The sequence below is a fragment of the Leucoraja erinacea genome, chromosome 5 (genome assembly GCF_028641065.1).
Source record: "Leucoraja erinacea ecotype New England chromosome 5, Leri_hhj_1, whole genome shotgun sequence".
NCBI classification, from domain to species: Eukaryota; Metazoa; Chordata; class Chondrichthyes; order Rajiformes; family Rajidae; genus Leucoraja; species Leucoraja erinaceus.
Window position 1 is genome coordinate 14910271 of NC_073381.1, and position 19643 is coordinate 14929913.

The following is a 19643-nucleotide window of genomic DNA, read 5'->3' on the forward strand; positions in this document are numbered from 1 at the left end:
GGAAGGTCAGGTGTGGTGCCATGCTGTCACAATCCATGTTCACTCACTGAGACGATCTGAGGCTGAGTTCCCCTTGCACGGTTGTTTACATGGGAATCAAGACAAGTGACAAAGCCCTTCGGAATCAGAAAATAGGACTCAGCTGTGAAAAGAGTGATGAGAGCCAAAAATATCAAAGTCCCTGGTTGTCGTCTGATATACCGAATCAGACCTTAATTATCTTCTTCTGCCTCCTCAGTTCAAGGATTCTATCAGCCAATTCCACAGGTGTCTTGAATTCTACATATGCTTAGAATACCCTTTAAAATCTACCTCCCACCAGGACTGTGGATAACTGCACTAATCTGTTGTCTTTTCGTATAGCTTTCAACGTTTAGCTTTAGTTTGTATAGTTTCAGCTTTCAGCTTACAATGTTTGGAAGCTCTCCAGAGAAATACTTTGGGGTGGTTTGCTCTGTTAAAGTTGGCATTACCTGGCGTATCAATGGACATGATAAATCGTTACATCAGTCAGTCTTCCCGCTGACTGGATAACACAACACAAAAACGTCTTTCACTGTACCTTGGTGCGTGTGACAATGAATTACATTCTAGTTAGGATGGGACAGCCTATTTACACCTCCAGAGAAAAGTATCTTGATTTTCTCAAACTTAGTCCTAGTCGATCAGCCTCCTTGGCGACCATCTCCCTCTTTTTTTTAATTTTATTTTTATTTTTTTTATTTTAATCAAAAAATGTATTCAATTATTAAAAAATAATATTTACACTACAATAAAACAAGCCAGAACCCACCACCATAAATACAATACAAACATATATCCATAATAAACTATTATACAATTATGATACAATCCTTATTGAGGATACATTCAACACCCTGCGGAGCCCAGCGGTCCCGGAACTCCCTCAGGGTGCCCACAGACAGGGCGTATTCCCTTTCTAATCCCACCCGGGCAACCATCTCCCTCTTGGGTGACATCAACACATTTCCTTTCTTTCCCACTGGACAAAACGGAAAGCAAACTAGAGTTGACGTGGAAAAGCTTTTCCCACTGAGAGTAGGGAAGATTCAAACAAGGGGACATGACATGAGAATTAAGGGACTGAAGTTTAGGGGTAACATGAGGGGGAACTTCTTTACTCAGAGAGTGGTGGCTGTGTGGAATGAGCTTCCAGTGAAGGTGGTGGAGGCAGGTTCGTTTTTATCATTTAAAAAATAAATTGGATAGTTATATGGATGGGAAGGGAATGGAGGGTTATGGTCTGAGCGCAGGTATATGGGACTAGGGGAGATTATGTGTTCGGCACGGACTAGAAGGGTCGAGATGGCCTGTTTCCGTGCTGTAATTGTGATATGGTTATATGGTTCTGCTCATGAGTACCATGCTGATCTTGGCTAGATCTTTTCCATTTTATCCTTGATAATGACATTTCAAAAATGTGAATTAGGGAATGCTGTTTGTATTATGCTTGCTGAATTGATGGGGCATGTTGGCCAGCGTGGGCAAGTTGGGCCAAAGGGCCTGTTTCCACGCTGTATGACTCTAATTAAACTAATGGATGAACGCGGCAAGAAGGGTCTCGACCCCAAATATCATCCACTCCTTCTCTCCAGAGATGCTGCCTGGCCCGCTGAGTAACTCCAGATTTTTGTGTCTATAACGGAGCTCCATGAGCCTCTCAACCTTAATGATGCTGGGCTCCAGTATGCAAGTGCAAAATGTTGGAGGAACTATCTTCAGATTAAAGAGCTGCAAGGATGACCCATTGAGGTCCCATTGAAAAACCCAGTCTCCCTTGTCACCTGCCAACAATAAACGCCTCTGAAACAGATTACCGTGCAATCTATCATTGATCTTGCTTTGGTAAACGGCGACATAATATGGCGAATGTGCATTTGTGGATTGTGCAAAATAATGTCACTGTGCTATGCATACGTGACAATAAAGAACCATTCAACTATTGAAATTGATCACCACATTGCCCATATTAGCTGACAGCTGATGGAGCAGCTGGGCTTGTACACTCTGGAGTTTAGAAGGATGAGAGGAGATCTCATTGAAATGTATAAGATTGTTAAGAGTTTGGATACGCTAGAGGCAGGAAACATGTTCCCGATGTTGGGTGAGTCCAGAACTAGGGGCCACAGTTTAATAATAAGGAGTAAGACATTTAGAACGTAGACGAGGAAACACTTTTTCTCACAGAGGGTGGTGAGTGTGGGGAATTCTCTGCTTCAGAGGGCAGTGGAGGCGGGTTCTCTGGATGCTTTCAAGAGAGAGCTAGATAGGGCTCTTAAAAATAGCGGAGTCAGGGGATATGGGGAGAAGGCAGGAACGGGGTACTGATTGGGGATGATCAGCCATGATCACATTAAATGGTGGTGCTGGCTCGAAGGGCCGAATGGCCTACTCCTGCACCTATTGTCTATTGTCTATTGTCTATTGATGGTCTGAGAAGTGTTCTTAGATTGCATGACTGAAGCAGTGTCCACAGCCAACAGCGACCGTTGATCATTGCTAATTTTTTGCATTTCTTTCATTAATTTGTTCTATATCTCTCTATATCACCATCTCTATCTCTCCTTTCCCTTTCCCCCCTGACTCTCAGTCTTAAGAAGGTCCTAAGCCTCACCTATTCCCTTTTTCCAGATATGCTTCCTGTCCCACTGAGTCAATCCAGCATTTTGTGTCTTTTCTCGACGTAAACACGAGTGCTTCCTTTTCCTTTTAAAAACCTCCCTTAATTTATGTTCTTTGAGCAGGAAGAAGAACTGAGGAAAGGTGGAGAGGCCAAGTATGCACACTTGGGTGATGATCTACACGTCTTGATCGAGGTCTTTGTCCCAGCGGGAGAGGCCTACTCACGGATGAGCCACGCACTGGACGAGGTGAAGAAGTTCCTGGTGCCAGTAAGTTCCCCGGCCTTTAAACATCTCACGTTAGTACGGGGTGTCAGGGGTTATGGGCAGGTGAATGGGGTGGAGAGGGAACGACAGCTCAGCCATCATTGAATGGCGGTGTAGAGGCGGTAGGCCAAATGGCCTAATTCTGCTCCTATAATTTATGCACTTATGAACATGGAAGCAGGCCCTATGGCTCACTATGTCCATTCACACTAGTTCCATGTTATTCCACTTTCTCATCCACTCCCTACACACCAGGGGCAATTTACAGAGGCCAATTAACCCACAAACCAGCACATCTTTGTGATGTAGGAAGAAGCTGGAGCACCTGGAGGAAACCCACACTGTCCAAGTAAAATGTGGCACGGTGGCGCAATGGTAGAGCTGTTGCCTTATGGCACGAGAGACCCGGGTTCAATCCTGACTACAGGTGCTGTTGGTACGGGGTTTGTATATTTTCCCGCGTTGGGCCAAAGTGCCTGTTTTCACACTGTATCTCCAAAGCTAAAATAAAACTTCCATTCACTCCCCCTAATCCTCCAGTTTGTACCGCCCTTCTACACCAGAGGCAATTTATAGTGACAACTAACCAGCCAACACGGGTCTTTAGCACGTGGGAGGAAACCGGAGCATCCGGAGGAATCCCACGGGGTCACGGGGAGAGCGAGCAAACACCACAAAGACAGCACCTGGGGGTGAGGATTGAAGCGGGGTTGCTGGAGCTGTGAGACAGAGGCTCTATCACCCGTGCCACTCTGCTGCCCCATATCTGTTGACAGGAAGCAGCTAATGGAATAAGAGCGATTTCTGAACTAGAGCTGTTTTGGGAATGTCCAAACATAATCTGCTCTTCCTGTGGACACAAGAGCAAGATCCTGGTGTTGATTTTTTTTTTTTGCTGGTAGTCATTTTCTCATTTTGAAATCCATTTGTGGAATCATCTGCTTTATACTTTTTTTAATATAGCTGATCGTTATTGTGTAGAATGTACGGACGTCTAATGGGGGGTGGAAGCAGATTCAGTTGTAATTTGCAGAAAATAGGTCACGTACACTTGGAGAGTAAAGATCAGTAATTTAAAAAATAAATGGTGCCAGGATCTGGTAACGGGGGATGAAATACACGGTTGGTATACTTCACTTCCGATTACCAGAGCTCACCTCCACACCCTCGTCTCTGAGGAATGATGAATGATTTTGCTGCAGAAATCAATCGCATTTGGATGTAATTATTCACTCCCTTGTTTGGGGGGGGACTGAAGCTGCATCCCTGACATGCATAATAGGGTGTTGAAAAGGCCATTCAACCTGCTGTCACATGCTGGCCCTCTGAAAGAGTTGGCTCTTCACTCGATGTTACAGCATCTGATTTTTTTTTTTTTTTTTTTTTTTTTTTTTTTTTTATTAGAAGTACAATAAGTTGCAGTAATACACACCACATATATCTTATTACATTTGTTGGACCCCTTCATTTTTTGAGCTTTAAGAAAGATAGAAATAAAAGAAGTAAGGAAAGTAAGAAAGAGTCGTGATAGTGCAGGAAAGTGTTGGAGAAAGAGAGCCCATTAGAGAGAGAGTTAGAGAAGAGAGTTAAGAAATAGACCCTAGAAAAGAAAGAAAGAAAGAGAGAGTAACAATTGCTCTATTATTTAAAAAAACTCCGCAAAAAGGGATATACCAACCGTATATTTCATCCTCCGTTACCAGATGCTGGCACCATTTATTTTTTAAATTACTGATCTTTACTCTCCAAGTGTACGTGACCTATTTTCTGCAAATTACAACTGAATCTGCTTCCACCCCCCATTAGACTTCCGTACATTCTACACCATAACAATCAGCTGTATAAAAAAGTATCAAATTCCTCCTGATCTCAGCTCCGGACCTCTGGCAGTGAGTGACATTACATGTACATATGGTTATCAGTACCTACCTGTGCAGCTAATTACTCCTTGCTTATTGTATCAAATCCTTCTCAACAGCTCAGTTAACCTTGCTGCTGCCAACTCTCATCTTCTCTTCAATGAACAACAATATTATTCTCTTGGGTCTCCCTTTCAGTCCCCACAACCCGGACACCATTCTAGTCACTCTGCTGTGCAGTTTCTCGCAAACGCCTAACCTGCTCTTTAACCGAGGGTGCGGAGAATGAAACTAATTACTTCCACTGTAACCTTGGCTGCAATGTAACAAGGTTTCCATGTCTTTGTCCCCTGCTTGTCTATTAATAAAGCCAAGAATTCCTTATGCCAGTTTGAGAATCTTCTCAATTTGTCGTGCACCTACACCTCACGAGTCTTGTTGTTTTAATATTCTATCTTTCAGTGAGCGTGGCTTCTCTCTGCCATTATTTTGCAACACATCCCTTTAAGCTGCAAATGCTGAGATTGCTATGTTATTTATTTTGATGCAAGTTGAAAAGGATACATGTCTTCTATTTGAAAAGGGGGTTAACTCCAAAAACATAACTATGAAGCCAAATGTCATCTGTCTATTCCCTCCACAAATGCTACTGGTCCATTGAGTTCCTCCAGCACTTTGTATTTTGCGTAAAATTGCGTTTTCTCTTGCACTCTGGTCTAATTTCCAACACCACAGTCTCTCCTATGCAAGAACTGAGGTAAGGACTGAATTATTAGGATTAAAATTGCTAGCATCCCATTTGCCTACTGGAAGAAAGCAAAAGCACACAGTTTTAATGTAGGACAGTCTCCAATAGGTTCAATGATTTTGGGGGAAACTCTTTCAACCAAGGAGTGTTGTGCATTTGGGGCCTGCTGCCATGTGGAATGAGTGAGGAGAATACTATAAAGAGGAAGATGGGTGGGTGGGAGGAAGGAGTAGAATGTTGCAATGGCGGGTGTTCAAAGGGATAGAATGGAGCCATTGGGCTGAACGGCTTTCTCTTACACTGCATACGCCTGTACCTCCAGTCAAAATAGCACTTGCGTTCACAGTCATCAGCAGTGAAGTCATTTACACCGAGAAATTAGCAATCGATATTGCAAGTACACCGGATTTAGTCCTTGACGTCCCTTGTGTATTACTTCCCATTATTTTTCTTCTCACAAAACAGTGAGTGAATTTAAATGAGGTAAGGCAGGCGGAAAGAAATGTTCATCGTGCAGACGTTCTTGAGTCAGCATTGGCTTGACCATTGCACTCGTGACCATACAGGGTCTAAGTCCCTCTACACCCAGGCTACAGTGGTGTACTGGCGTATTAAAGTACTTGTAATCCATAGCCCCGCACTAATGATCCAGAGAAAATTAATTATAACAGCATCGGGGGGAAAAAAATCAATTCAGTTAATTGGATAAATGTGGAATTAGAAAGCTTGCAGGTGACGGAGCTCAAGGAGCCACCAACATTTTTACAACAAGCCGTGTGGTTAACAAATAGTTCTAGACTCTGGAACAGTTCCCATTGATGTAAAGGCAGAGAGCAAATGGAGAACGATAGATCAATTAGCCTGACAGGGGAAGTACCGGAGTCTATTATTAAGGAAAAGGCAGCAGGGCACTTACAAAATAATAATACAATTGGGCAGAGTCGGCATGGATTAGTGATAGGGATATCGAGTATGAGGGACAAAATGTGTTGGATGGAACTGCAGATGCTGGTTTACACCGAAGACAGACACAAAATGCTGGAGTAACAGCAGGCCAGACAACATCTTTGCACAAAGTCCGCGAGCATTGCCATTTTTCATTTCACTGCACATCTCGTATGTGTATGTGACGAATAAAATTGACTTGACTTGACTTGATCTGTGTAGAAGAGGAATACTGGATGTGACGAGGGTTTAGGTGGTGAAGCTGTGAAATTCACTGCCACAGAAGGCTGTGTAGGATGTCAACTGATATTTTTAAGGTGGATATTGATAGATTCTTGATTACTACCAGTTATAGGGAGAAGGCAGGGGAGTGGGGTTGAGAGGGAAAGATGGATCAGCCATGGTTGAATGGTGGAGTAGACTTGATCGACCAAATGGCGTAATTCTGCTCCTATAACGTATGAAGTAAATGGGTGCCTAATATTGGTGGGCCAAAGCTCCTGTTTCCATGGTCGATAACTATAACACATTTTTTTATGACATGATAATTTTATTCTTGGTTTAATCAGCCTCTCCAGGGTGTGTTTCTTTGATTCCTGGAAACTGTGGGCAATCCTGGATGGTTGGTGGCCCGCTATGTTTCCATAAGGAAAGATTAAAGCAGATTACCCTGTGGCCTAATAATGTTACACTGCTATCGATTTCTCTTTATATTGTAGTGATAACAACATTTAGCTTTTGCCTGATTAGTAAGGAGGAATAAATCAACTTAGACACAATGACCACCGAACTGCTGAAGTAAGATTGAACTTTAAGCGATGGTTAAAGTATAAACCTAATTAAACGGCACTCTCGCACAGAGTATTTCAGTCAGTTGATTAAAAAAATGCTATAGAGGGAAATGTGGATTTTTGGAAAGCAAGGATTTAGTAGGGAAATGTGTGGAGTTATTCGTGGAAATTCCACTTAGCAGGGAAGCAACAAGAGTAAAACCATACATAACGTAGCAAGGTTAGGGAAATCTAGTGGAGAAAAGAACTTGTTTGAAGTGAAATTACTGTATAAATCAAGGGAATAAGTGGGTCAAAATTCAGAAGTTGTGAGTCTGACTGCGAGTGCTGTCTGTATGGAGTTTGTATGTTTTTCCCCGTGACCCACGTGGTTTTTCTCCAGGTGCTCTGGTTTCCTCCCACACTAAAAGACATGCAAGCTTCAGTAAAATTGTAAATTGTCTCTAGTATGTGCAGGATAGTGTTAGTCTGCAGGGATCACTGGTCGGCATAGACTTGGCGGACCGAAGGGCCTATTTCCGTGTTGTGCTTTAAACAAAAACTAAACTAAACTTCCACTAGGAATGCGCGGATTTCCCCAGGGAAGGGGGTAGGGGTAAGATACCTGGCATTTCTGATTTACAATGGTTATGATCTTGCCTTAAGCTGCCATGGTCCTAACCAGGAATTCCCGCTGTCAAATTCACTGCCTCGCTTTCCCTCCTTTATGGTCCACTTAAAACCTTCCCCAATGACCAACGATCCCCTGAAGAGACACGATGCTAAAATAATGTTCATCAAACATGAAGACATACGTTTATAAGACGAGTTTGCCACAATGAAGACTGAAGGAACTGTTGATGCAGGGTTACAAAATTGACACAAAGTACTGGAGTAACTCAGCAGATCAGGCAGCATCTCTGGAGAGCATGGATAAATAACAGGATGGAAGGGTAAAGGGGGGCTGTCATTCGAAGGGATATAGCAGAAGGAGGAAGGGGGAAGGGGAAAAGGGAGGCACGTATTTCTCCCACATTCCCGCCCCCTTTCTTTTTTCCCCCACCCCCTTTCACCTATCTTCCTCTGGTCATGTCTTTTTTCCCCTTATCTCACAGCCTTCCTTCCTTTCATCTCTTACCATTTGTCCAGCCATCTGCCTATCAAACCTCCTCTCACCTGCATCCACCTATCATCACTTGCCTGGCTTTGTCCTGCCCCCCCACCTCTCTTCCAGCTTTCTCCCTCCTCCTGCAATCAGTCTCAAGAAAGATCCTGACCCTAAACGTTGCCCATCCATGTCCTCCAGAGTTGCCGCCTGACCCCAGCACTTTGTATCTTTTTTATTGTCATAATGAAGGTACCTTGCAAATGCAAGGCACTGCTGTCATAGGATGAGAGCCTTGGTTCAGATACTTGGGAAGCCCCCTAGCTTATTTATTGCATCGATGAACCAGGCTCGTCATTGTTAGCATCAACTTTGCTGCAGAAGGAGTTCTGTAAGCGCACTGGCTTAGTAGTCTCTGCAGAGGCAGCACTCCAAATTACTTCACTGGCTGTAAAACACTTGGAGTCATCCGGAAGGGACGTAAAGGGATTATGTTTTAAAAGTGAAAGTCTTTATTTTTATTGTATACGACTGTGACATCTGCTGTTGGCTTTTTTATCAACCCCGTTGACTTGAGTAAATTATAAGTGAGATCACAATCATTTAACACCCTCCTCGGAACAGCTCTGCACGCGGTGCCTGGTGCGTGGATCGAAGATATAGGATCACTGCCTGGAGCTTGCAGAGACTTTCCCAGAAACCCGGCAACTGCAAAGGTTGGAAATAAAAGGGACCATTTCCAGGGAATACTGGGGATGGGCCAAACGCCGGCTGGTGGCACTAGTGTGGATAGGGCATGTTGGTTGGCGTTGGCAAGTTAGGCCAAAGGGTCTGATTCAACGTTGTATGACTATGACTCGACCCAGCAAGGTTGTGATGAAGATACAAAGAAGGGCAGATGCTGGTTAATACAGTCCTTCACACCATCTGGAGCCATCTATCTCTTCCCTTTACAATCTCCACCTGAGATGTCAACCATCCTTTGCCTCCACAGATGCTACATGACCTGCTGAGTTTATTTATTCTCTACGAATCTATTTGAATCAATAAACAAGCAATAAACACACAGAGAGTGGTGAATCTCTGAAATTCTCTGCCACAGAAGGTAGTTGAGGCCAGTTCATTGACTATATTTAAGAGGGAGTTAGATGTGGCCCTTGTGGCTAAAGGGATCAGGGGGTATGGAGAGAAGGCAGGAACAGGATACTGAGTTGGATGATCAGCCATGATCATATTGAATGGCGGTGCAGGCTCGAAGGGCCGAATGGCCTACTCCTGCACCTATTTTCTATGTTCCTATGTTTCTAAGCCAGCAGCTTGTTTATTGATTCAGAGAGATCTGGGTATGTTTGCAGGCGAAGCACAAATAGTGAACGCACGGTGAAAGCAAAAAATAAGGAAGCCAAATGGTATCTAACCTGTACAAAAGTAGAAACAAGGAACTGCAGATGCTGGTTAATACACAAAAGGAGATAAATTGCTGGAGTAACTCAGCAGGTCAGGCAGTATCTCTGGAGAACAAGGAACCTGGTGTTCCCACTGCTTTCCCTCCCCACTCACAGGTGCCCTGATCCAGTGCTGTCTTCCCACTCATGGGGCCCCACTTCCCTTCCCACTCATGAGATGAGTCACTCTTCTGGTCTCACAGTGAGGAGGTGAGTCAGATTTTTCCAATAGGATGGGGATTGAAATGTTGCCTTGCGATTGGGGTGATTGGAGTGGACAGAGTTGACATGGATAAGCTTTTCCCATTGAGAGTAGGGAAGATTCAAACAAGAGGACATGACTTCAGAATTAAGGGACAGAAGTTTAGGGGTAACATGAGGGGGAACTTCTTTACTCAGAGAGTGGTAGCTGTGTGGAATGAGCTTCCAGTAGAAGTGGTGGAGGCAGGTTCGATTTTATTATTTAAAAAAATTGGATAGGTATATGGATGGAAAAGGAATGGAGGATTATGGTCTGAGTGCAGGTAGATGGGACGAGGGGGAAATAAGTGTTCGGCACGGACTTGTAGGGCCGGGATGGCCTGTTTCCGTGCTGTAATTGTTATATGGTTATATGGTTGTGCTGGCAATGGGGCTGCCACTGAGTCTCAAAGACAACACCCCCATCCTACTGACTGAAACCCTGAATGAACTGGAATGATGTAAAGAGTCAGCATGTCACTACACAGGTGTAAGACTCCACTATCACTATTATTCACTATCCATCACTAGCATCACCAACTCATCATTCCCATGCTCATTTCCCAGCCACCAAGGCCCTGGATCCAGTCGCCACTTCTCACACACCCTGGTGTTCCCAAGCTCTCTTCCCACTCACTGGGACCTTCTCCTGCCTTCTTTCAATTCAGAACAGCCCCATTTCCACACTTGCTTCAAACTGGCCCGTATTGCTGCACTCCCTTTGAATGTAGAAACAAGGAACTGTGGATGCTGGTTTACACAAAAGGACACAAAGTAACTCAGCAGGTCAGGCAGCATCCCTGGAGAGAAGGAAAAGGTGACAGAGTCTGAAGAAGGGTCTCAACACAAAACGTCACCTATTCCTTCTCATAAGAGAAGGTCTCTTAATTTGGTCTCCTAATTTGAGGAAGGACATCCTTGTGATTGAGGCAGTGCAGCGTAGGTTCATGAGATTGATCCCTGGGATGGTGGGACTGTCATATGAGGAAAGATTGAAAAGACTAGGCTTATATTCACTGGAGTTTAGAAGGATGAGGGGGGATCTTATAGAAACATATAAAATTATAAAAGGACTGGGAAAGCTAGATGCAGGAAAAATTTTCCCAATGTTGGGCGAGTCCAGAACCAGGGGCCACAGTCTTAGAATAAAGGGGAAGTCATTTAAGACTGAGGTGAGAAAAAACGTTTTCACCCAGAGAGTTGTGAATTTGCAGAATTCTCTGCCACAGAGGGCATTGGAGGCCAAGTCACTGGATGGATTAAAGAGAGAGTTAGATAGAGCTCTAGGGGCTAGTGGAGTCAAGGGATATGGAGAGAAGGCAGGCACGGGTTATTGATTGGGGATGATCAGCCATGATCACAATGAATGGCGGTGCTGGCTCGAAGGGCCAAATGGCCTCCTACTGCACCTATTTTCTATGTTTCTATGTTTCTATGTTTCAGAGACGCTGCCTGCCCTGCTGAGTTACTCCGGCATTTTGGGTCTATCTTCGGTGTAAACCAGCATCTGCAGTTCCTTCCTACACATATGGATAGGTGACATTTTGGTTTGGATCTGATCAGAAACATCACCTACCCACGTTTTCCAGAGATGCTGCCTGATATGCCGAGTTAATCTAGTAAATTGTGTCCTCCATTTCAACATACCAGGTTCACTTCAAAATTCGTTATTATATTGTTTAACATCTAAAAATAGTGAATTAAAAAGTACATTAATAATTCTGGAATCTAATAAAATTGGTCCAAGTCTATGTACCAGTGGCTAACTACCTTAGTAAACCTGACCAGCAGAACTAGGAAGGAACTGCAGATGCTGGTTTACACCAAAGGTAGACACAAAATGTTGGAGTAACTCAGCAGGACAGGCAGCATCTCTGGAGAGAAGGAACAGGTGACGTTTCGGGTCGTGATGTCTGATGACATCATTATTTAAGAGGGAGTTAGATGTGGCCCTTGTGGCTAAAGGGATCAGGGGTTATGGAGAGAAGGCAGGTACGGGATACCGAGTTGGATGATCAGCCATGATCATATTGAATGGCGGTGCAGTCTCGAAGGGCCGAGTGGCCTACTCCTGCACCTATTTTCTATGTTTCTATGTTTCTATGACTGAAGAAGCATCCCAACCAAAAACGTGAGCCATTCCTTCAGCAGTATCTTCAGCCACACTGCATACAACCCGGCAGTGGCTGGCATTGCACAGGGTGTGATATGCTTGCTTTTGCAATGCTGCTGCTGCCACCAGTTTGCCTGTGGCGGTGACCGGTGTTTGCAGAAGCACATCGTATCACCTCAAGAAATAATTAAAGCGTCCTTCAGAGCCAATCATCCTTCTGGGGTTGAGAAGGAAATGATTTATTGGAATACGGATGGTTTCATTTACAGTCTAAGTTGAGACAACATTAAGGGCCACAAGGGAGAAACGTTATACTGCCCACTATCTATAATTATTTTTCTAATATTTACTGCAGCCTCGGTGAAATGACAACAGTGCTAATTAAAACTTGGGTGCAATCTGCGTGCGACAAGGACTAAAAGAGGTTACTATAACCCTGCCGTTACTCTAGCTTGTTAAAGTCTTTATTCAGGGGGAAGGTGGTAGAGGGACAACCTTTTGCTTGTGTTCTCAGGCAGTGGTTTCCGAAGGGGGAGTTGTGAGCCCCGGAAGGATCACAGGATGATTTTAAAAAATGGGTTGGAAAATTAATTCTACTCAGGGCCGCGTGGAAGAGACAGAGAGCACCAGCCTGCTGTGCAACAACTCCGCTGCTGTTCAAATAAAGCACGACACAGTCATACCTTGTGACTTGTAAACCCAGCACAGTGTGCAACCACCTACACATTCAATGGGCACAGCGTGGAGGGGAGTTCCTACTGGTCTCAATGGTTTGATTGCACCTTCCATTACATTCACAGTTTAGTTTAGAGACACAGCGCGGAAACAGGCCCTTCGGCCCACCGAGTCCGTGCTAACACATTAACGCTATCCTACACACACCAAGGACAATTTACATGTACACCAAGACAATTAACCTACAAACTTCCAGGAAGTGTGTTCAGCTACCACTCCTGACAGACCGCATTGAACGATTGGAGCTGCGGTTGGATTCATACTGGAGCATCCACGACGCTGAGAAAGTCGTGGATAGCACGTACAGTGAGTTGGTCACACCGCAGGTAAAAGGTAAGAGGGCAGAAAGGGAACGGGTGGCCAATAGTCAGCAAAGCAGCAGGCAGGAAGTGCAGGAGTCCCCTGCGGTCATCTCCCTCCTAAACAGGTATACCATTTTGGAGGTTACACAAAAAAGCTGGAGAAACTCAGCGGGTGCAGCAGCATCTATGGAGCGAAGGAAATAGGCAACGTTTCGGGCCGAAACCCTTCTTCAGACTCCATTTTGGAAACTGTTGAGGGAGATTGCTCATCAGGGGAAGGCAGCAGCAGCCAAGTTCATGGCACCATGGGTGGCTCTGCGGCACATGAGGGGGGGAAAAAGAGTGGAAGGGCAATAGTAATAGGGGATTCAATTGTCAGGGGAATAGATAGGCGTTTCTGCGGCCGCAAAAGAGACTCCAGGATGGTATGTTGCCTCCCTGGTGCAAGGGTCAGGGATGTCACTGAACGGCTGCAGAACATTCTGGAGGGGGAGGATGAACAGCCAGTTGTCGTGGTGCATATTGGCACCAACGATATAGGTAAAAAAAGGGATGAGGTCCTACAGGATGAATTTAGGGAGCTAGGAGATAAGCTTAAAAGTAGGACCTCAAAGGTAATAATCTCTGGATTACTACCAGTACCACGGGCCAGTCAGAGCAGAAATAGGAGGATATTGCAGATGAATACGTGGCTTGAAAAATGGTGCAAGGGGGAGGGATTCAAATTTTTAGGGCATTGGAACCAGTTCTGGGGGAGGTGGGACCAGTACAAACAGGACGGTCTGCACCTGGGCTGGAATGGAACCAATGTCCTTGGGGGAGTGTTTGCTAGTGCTGTCGGGGAGGATTTAAACTAATGTGGCAGGGGGATGGGTACAAGAGCAGAGAGGCAGGGAGGTGTAAAATGAGGGTAGAAGAAATAGGTAGCAAGGTGAAAAGTAAAAGTGGCAGGCAGCCAAAACCAGGGCAAAAATCAAAAAGGGCCACTTTTCAACATAATTGTATAAGGGATAAGAGCGTTGTAAAAACAAGCCTGAAGGCTTTGTGTCTCAATGCAAGGAGTATTCGTAATAAGGTGGATGAGTTGAACGTGCAGATAGCCATTAATGATTATGATATAGTTGGGATCACGGAGACATGGCTCCAGGGTGACCAAGGCTGGGAGCTGAACATCCAGGGATATTCAATATTCAGGAGGGATAGAGAGAAAGGAAAAGGAGGTGGGGTAGTGTTGCTGGTTAGAGAGGAGATTAACGCAATGGAAAGGAAAGACATTAGTTTGGAGGATGTGGAATCGGTATGGGTAGAGCTGCGAAACAATAAGGGGCAGAAAACGCTGGTGGGTGTTGTATACAGGCCACCTAACAGTAGTAGTGAAGTTGGAGATGGTATCAAACAGGAAATTAGAAATGCTTGTGACAAAGGCAAAGCAGTTATAATGGGTGACTTCAATCTACATATAGATTGGGTGAATCAAATTGGCAGGGGTGCTGAGGAAGAGGATTTCTTGGAATGTATGCGGGATAGTTATCTAAATCAACATGTAGAGGAACCAACGAGAGAGCAGGCTATTTTAGACTGGGTATTGAGTAATGAGGAAGGGTTAGTTAGTAGTCTTGTTGTGCGTGGCCCCTTGGGCAAGTGTGACCATAATATGGTTGAGTTCTTCATTAGGATGGAGAGTGACATTGTTAATTCAGAAACAATGGTTTTGAACTTAAAGAAAGGTAACTTTGAGGGTATGAGACGTGAATTGGCCAAGATTGACTGGCAATTAATTCTTAAAGGGTTGACGGTGGATATGCAATGGAAGGCATTTAAAGACTGCATGGATGAACTACAAAAATTGTTCATCCCAGTTTGGCAAAAGAATAAATCAGGGAAGGTAGTACATCCATGGATAACAAGGGAAATCAGGGATAGTATCAAAGCAAAGGATGATGCGTACAAACTAGCCAGAAAAAGCAGCATACCGGAGAACTGGGAGAAATTCAGAGACCAGCAGAGGAGGACGAAGGGCTTAATTAGGAAAGGAAAAATGGATTATGAAAGAAAACTAGCAGGGAACATAAAAACTGACTGCAAACGTTTTTATAGATATGTGAAAAGAAAGAGATTAGTTAAAACAAATGTAGGTCCCTTGCAGTCAGAAACAGGTGAGTTGATCATGGGGAACCAGGATATGGCGGACCAATTGAATAACTACTTTGGTTCCGTCTTCACTAAGGAAGACATAAATGATCTGCCGGAAATAGCAGGGGACCGCGGGTCAAAGGAGGTGGAGGAATTGAGTGAAATCCAGGTTAGTCGGGAAGTGGTGTTGGGTAAATTGAATGGATTAAAGGCCGATAAATCCCCAGGGCCAGATAGGCTGCATCCCAGAGTACTTAAGGAAGTAGCTCCAGAAATAGTGGATGCATTAGTAATAATCTTTCAAAACTCTTTAGATTCTGGAGTAGTTCCAGAGGATTGGCGGGTAGCAAACGTAACCCCACTTTTTAAGAAGGGAGGGAGAGAGAAAACGGGGAATTACAGATCAGTTAGTCTAACGTCGGTAGTAGGGAAACTGCTAGAGTCAGTTATTAAAGATGGGATAGCAGCACATTTGGAAAGTGGTGAAATCATTGGACAAAGTCAGCATGGATTTACGAAAGGTAAATCATGTCTGACGAATCTTATAGACTTTTTCGAGGATGTAACTAGTAGCGTGGATAGGGGAGAACCAGTGGATGTGGTGTATCTGGACTTCCAGAAGGCTTTCAACAAGGTCCCACATAAGAGATTAGTATACAAACTTAAAGCACATGGCATTGGGGGTTCAGTATTAATGTGGATAGAGAACTGGCTGGCAAACAGGAAGCAAAGAGTAGGAGTAAACGGGTCCTTTTCACAATGGCAGGCAGTGACTAGTGGGGTACTGCAAGGCTCAGTACTGGGACCCCAGCTATTTACAATATATATTAATGATCTGGATGAGGGAATTGAAGGCAATATCTCCAAGTTTGCGGATGACACTAAGCTGGGGGGCAGTGTTAGGTGTGAGGAGGATGCTAGGAGACTGCAAGGTGACTTGGATAGGCTGGGTGAGTGGGCAAATGTTTGGCAGATGCAGTATAATGTGGATAAATGTGAGGTTATACATTTTGGTGGCAAAAACGGGAAAGCAGATTATTATCTAAATGGTGGCCGATTGGGAAAGGGAGAGATACAGCGAGACCTGGGTGTCATGGTACACCAGTCATTGAAGGTAGGCATGCAGGTGCAGCAGGCAGTAAAGAAAGCAAATGGTATGTTGGCTTTCATAGCAAGAGGATTTGAGTATAGGAGCAGGGAGGTTCTACTGCAGTTGTACAGGGTCTTGGTGAGACCACACCTGGAGTATTGCGTGCAGTTTTGGTCTCCAAATCTGAGGAAGGACATTATTGCCATAGAGGGAGTGCAGAGAAAGGTTCACCAGACTGATTCCTGGGATATCAGGACTGTCTTATGAAGAAAGACTGGATAGACTTGGTTTATACTCTCTAGAATTTAGGAGATTGAGAGGGATCTTATAGAAACTTACACAATTCTTAAGGGGTTGGACAGGCTAGATGCAGGAAGATTGTTCCCGATGTTGGGGAAGTCCAGGACAAGGGGTCACAGCTTAAGGATAAGGGGGAAATCCTTTAGAACCGAGATGAGGAGAACTTTTTTCACACAGAGAGTGGTGAATCTCTGGAACTCTCTGCCACAGAGGGTAGTTGAGGACAGTTCATTGGCTATATTTAAGAGGGAGTTAGATGTGGCCCTTGTGGCCAAGGGGATCAGAGGGTATGGAGAGAAGGCAGGTACGGGATACTGAGTTGGATGATCAGCCATGATCATATTGAATGGCGGCGCAGGCTCGAAGGGCCGAATGGCCTACTCCTGCACCTAATTTCTATGTTTCTATGTTTTCTAAACTTGTACGTCTTTGGAGTGTGGGAGGAAACCGAAGATATCAGAGAAATCCCACGCAGGTCACGGGGAGAATGTACAAACCCTGTACAGGCAAGCACCAGTAGTCAGGGTCAAACCCGGGTCTCTACCGCTGCAAGGCAGTAGCTCCACCGCTACTCCACTGTGTTGCCCAGTTAACTAGTTATTGCGTGGCTTTGCTGAACTATTTGGTTAAAGTAGGTTGCCTGAAACAGTCTGAAGAAGGGTTTCGACCCAAAACGTCACCCATCCCTTTTCTCCAGGGATACTACCTGACCCGCTGAGTTACTCCAGAACTTTATGTCTGTCCTTGCCTGAAACCAAGTCGGGGATCTGATTTGAGTCATAGAGCCATAGAGCACGGAAACAGGCCTTCCAGCCCAACTCGCCCCATGCTAACGAAGATGTCCATCTCTGCTGCTCCCATTTGCCCGCGTTTGACCCAAATTCCTCTAAACCTTTCCCATCCATGTGCCTTGCCCAGTGGTTACGGTAAAGTCACAAGGTGCTGGAGTAACTCAGCGGGTCAGGCAGCATCCCTGGTGGCCATGGACAGGCGGCATTTTGATTCGGGACCCTTCTTCAGACAAACTGTAGCAAGGAGGAGAAAGCTGGGAGAGAGGAGAGACGTGACAAAGCCTGGTAGGTCTGAAGAAGTGTCAGCGGAGACTCAGCGGGTGTCAGGCAGCATCCTTAGAGAAGGCAGTGCCATCTCAAGAAGGGTCTCGACCCGAAACGCCACCCATTTCTTCTCTCCAGAGATGCTGCCTGACCCGCTGAGTTACTCCAGCTTTTTGTGTCTATCTTCGGGTTAAACCAGCATGTGCAGTTGCTTCTTACACAGGTAGGAGGTGGATACAAGTCAGGCTACTGAACTCCATTTTGGACGGCAACCATTTTGCATTGAACATCATTGTGGCCTTGGTCACAAGGCACTGGAGTGTTTTAACGTGACAATGTCCTCCTCTCCCAGGGCCAAATTAGAGGGGAAAGGAAGCCTGTCAGAGAGTGTGACAGGATCTCAGTGCAAGATAAAGCCAGTAAAGTTCGGTCAAAGATAGTCCGAGCGTCTCCAATAAGGTAGGTAGTAGCCCGGGGCTGATCTCTAGTTGTTGATAGGGTGGTTCAGATGCCTGATTATAGCTGGCAAGAAATTGTCCCTAAATCTGGAGGTATGCATTTTCACACTTCTATACCTCTTGCTTGATGGGAGAGGGGAGAAGACGGGATGGCCGGGGTCAGACTGGCCCTTGATTAAGCTGCTGGCCTTGCTGAGGCGGCACGAGGTATAAATTGAGTGAATGGAAGGGGAGTTGGTTTATGTGATGGCCTGGGCTGCGTCCACAATTCTCTGCAATTTCTTGTTGTCTTGGATGGAGCCGTTCCCAAACCATGCTGTGATGCACCTCGATCAAGTGCGTTCTACAGCGCATCTGTAGTAGTTGGGGAGAGTTGGCTCGTGATATCTTCTTGTTTTCTTTTTGCGTATGGCATGCACAGCCTAAAGTTGTAGGCCAACTTGTTCTATTTGATCTTATTTGATTGTGCACCCCAGGTTGACTGCATTTGTTGAAGCAGGGCGGACCACGTGCAGGTTGCAATCTCCCACCCCGTATCTTCTTGTGATGGAGAGGAAGTGCTGGTTATCCACACAGGGGGTTACTTGATTAAAAAACCATCGCAAACTCAGTTTCACTCGCGCTAAGTTAATTATCAGTCCCTTTGTGCTGAAAACCAAGCATATAATTTCTCAGCACGTAGACCCAGAAACATTATATCAGCAGCTATTAAATGCACCATCTGGTACTGGGAGGGCTCTGGGAGTTCTGCACATTTAACTTGTGAGTGCAACACTCTAACTTGTACAGTCAGGTTTGATCGAAAAGCAGCAGTGGAGCGCACTGTGTCTTTTCTGTCAAAGAGAGCCTTTAACTGCCCTCGTCTCCTGAAAGCAACATGTGTAGTTTATATACCAGCACTTGCCACAGTTCTCTCCACCCCTGGAACTAGCCTACATTGTCCACTTAGCGTGTGTGGATGGCTTTGAAGACAGAGATGGCTTTTCGACGAGGATTCAGGGATAGGAAACAAAGACAGGTTGATGGGAGTGAGCAGGGCCGGATTAAGACCCATAGAGGCCCTAAGCACTTAAAAAGATTTTGGTGTCCCCATATATATGTAATTCAAAATATAAACAATAATAAACCATAAAATACATTTTTATTTTTCAAAATGAAACAAAACTAACAGTAAGATGTAAAATAATGTTTATTTTTTTATACTTCCACTTTATTTATATTTGAAAAGTTTTCTCCTACTTTTTTGAATTGCAAAGTCTTTGATCAGATCCTCAAAATTAATCTTACATACCATTTCTGTGGTGCCCCCCTTCCCTTGATGCCCTAAGCACGTGCTTATTTTGCTTAATGGTTAATCCAGCCCTGGGAGTGAGGTATTATACAGGGCAGGCATTCATCACTGGGTACTTTTTCCTTGGTCTGGGAAGGTGCTTCTC

General features: G+C 44.8%; 1 protein-coding gene across 4 annotated transcripts in view; it reads left to right on the forward strand.

Moving 5' to 3' along the window:
• khdrbs2 (KH domain containing, RNA binding, signal transduction associated 2) overlaps nucleotides 1-19643 on the forward strand; it is a 393514-nt gene that overhangs the window by 197909 nt on the left and 175962 nt on the right. For 2 of the 4 annotated variants that reach the window (XR_008723423.1, XM_055635049.1), the window contains exon 4: nucleotides 2763-2912. Coding sequence is in view for 2 of the 4 variants with exons in the window: in XM_055635049.1 (XP_055491024.1) it covers nucleotides 2763-2912 (150 nt within the window). In the remaining 2 variants the exon portion in view is untranslated. The remainder of the gene's footprint in view (nucleotides 1-2762; nucleotides 2913-19643) is intronic. The other 2 variants (XR_008723424.1, XM_055635050.1) reach the window with 1 other exon arrangement.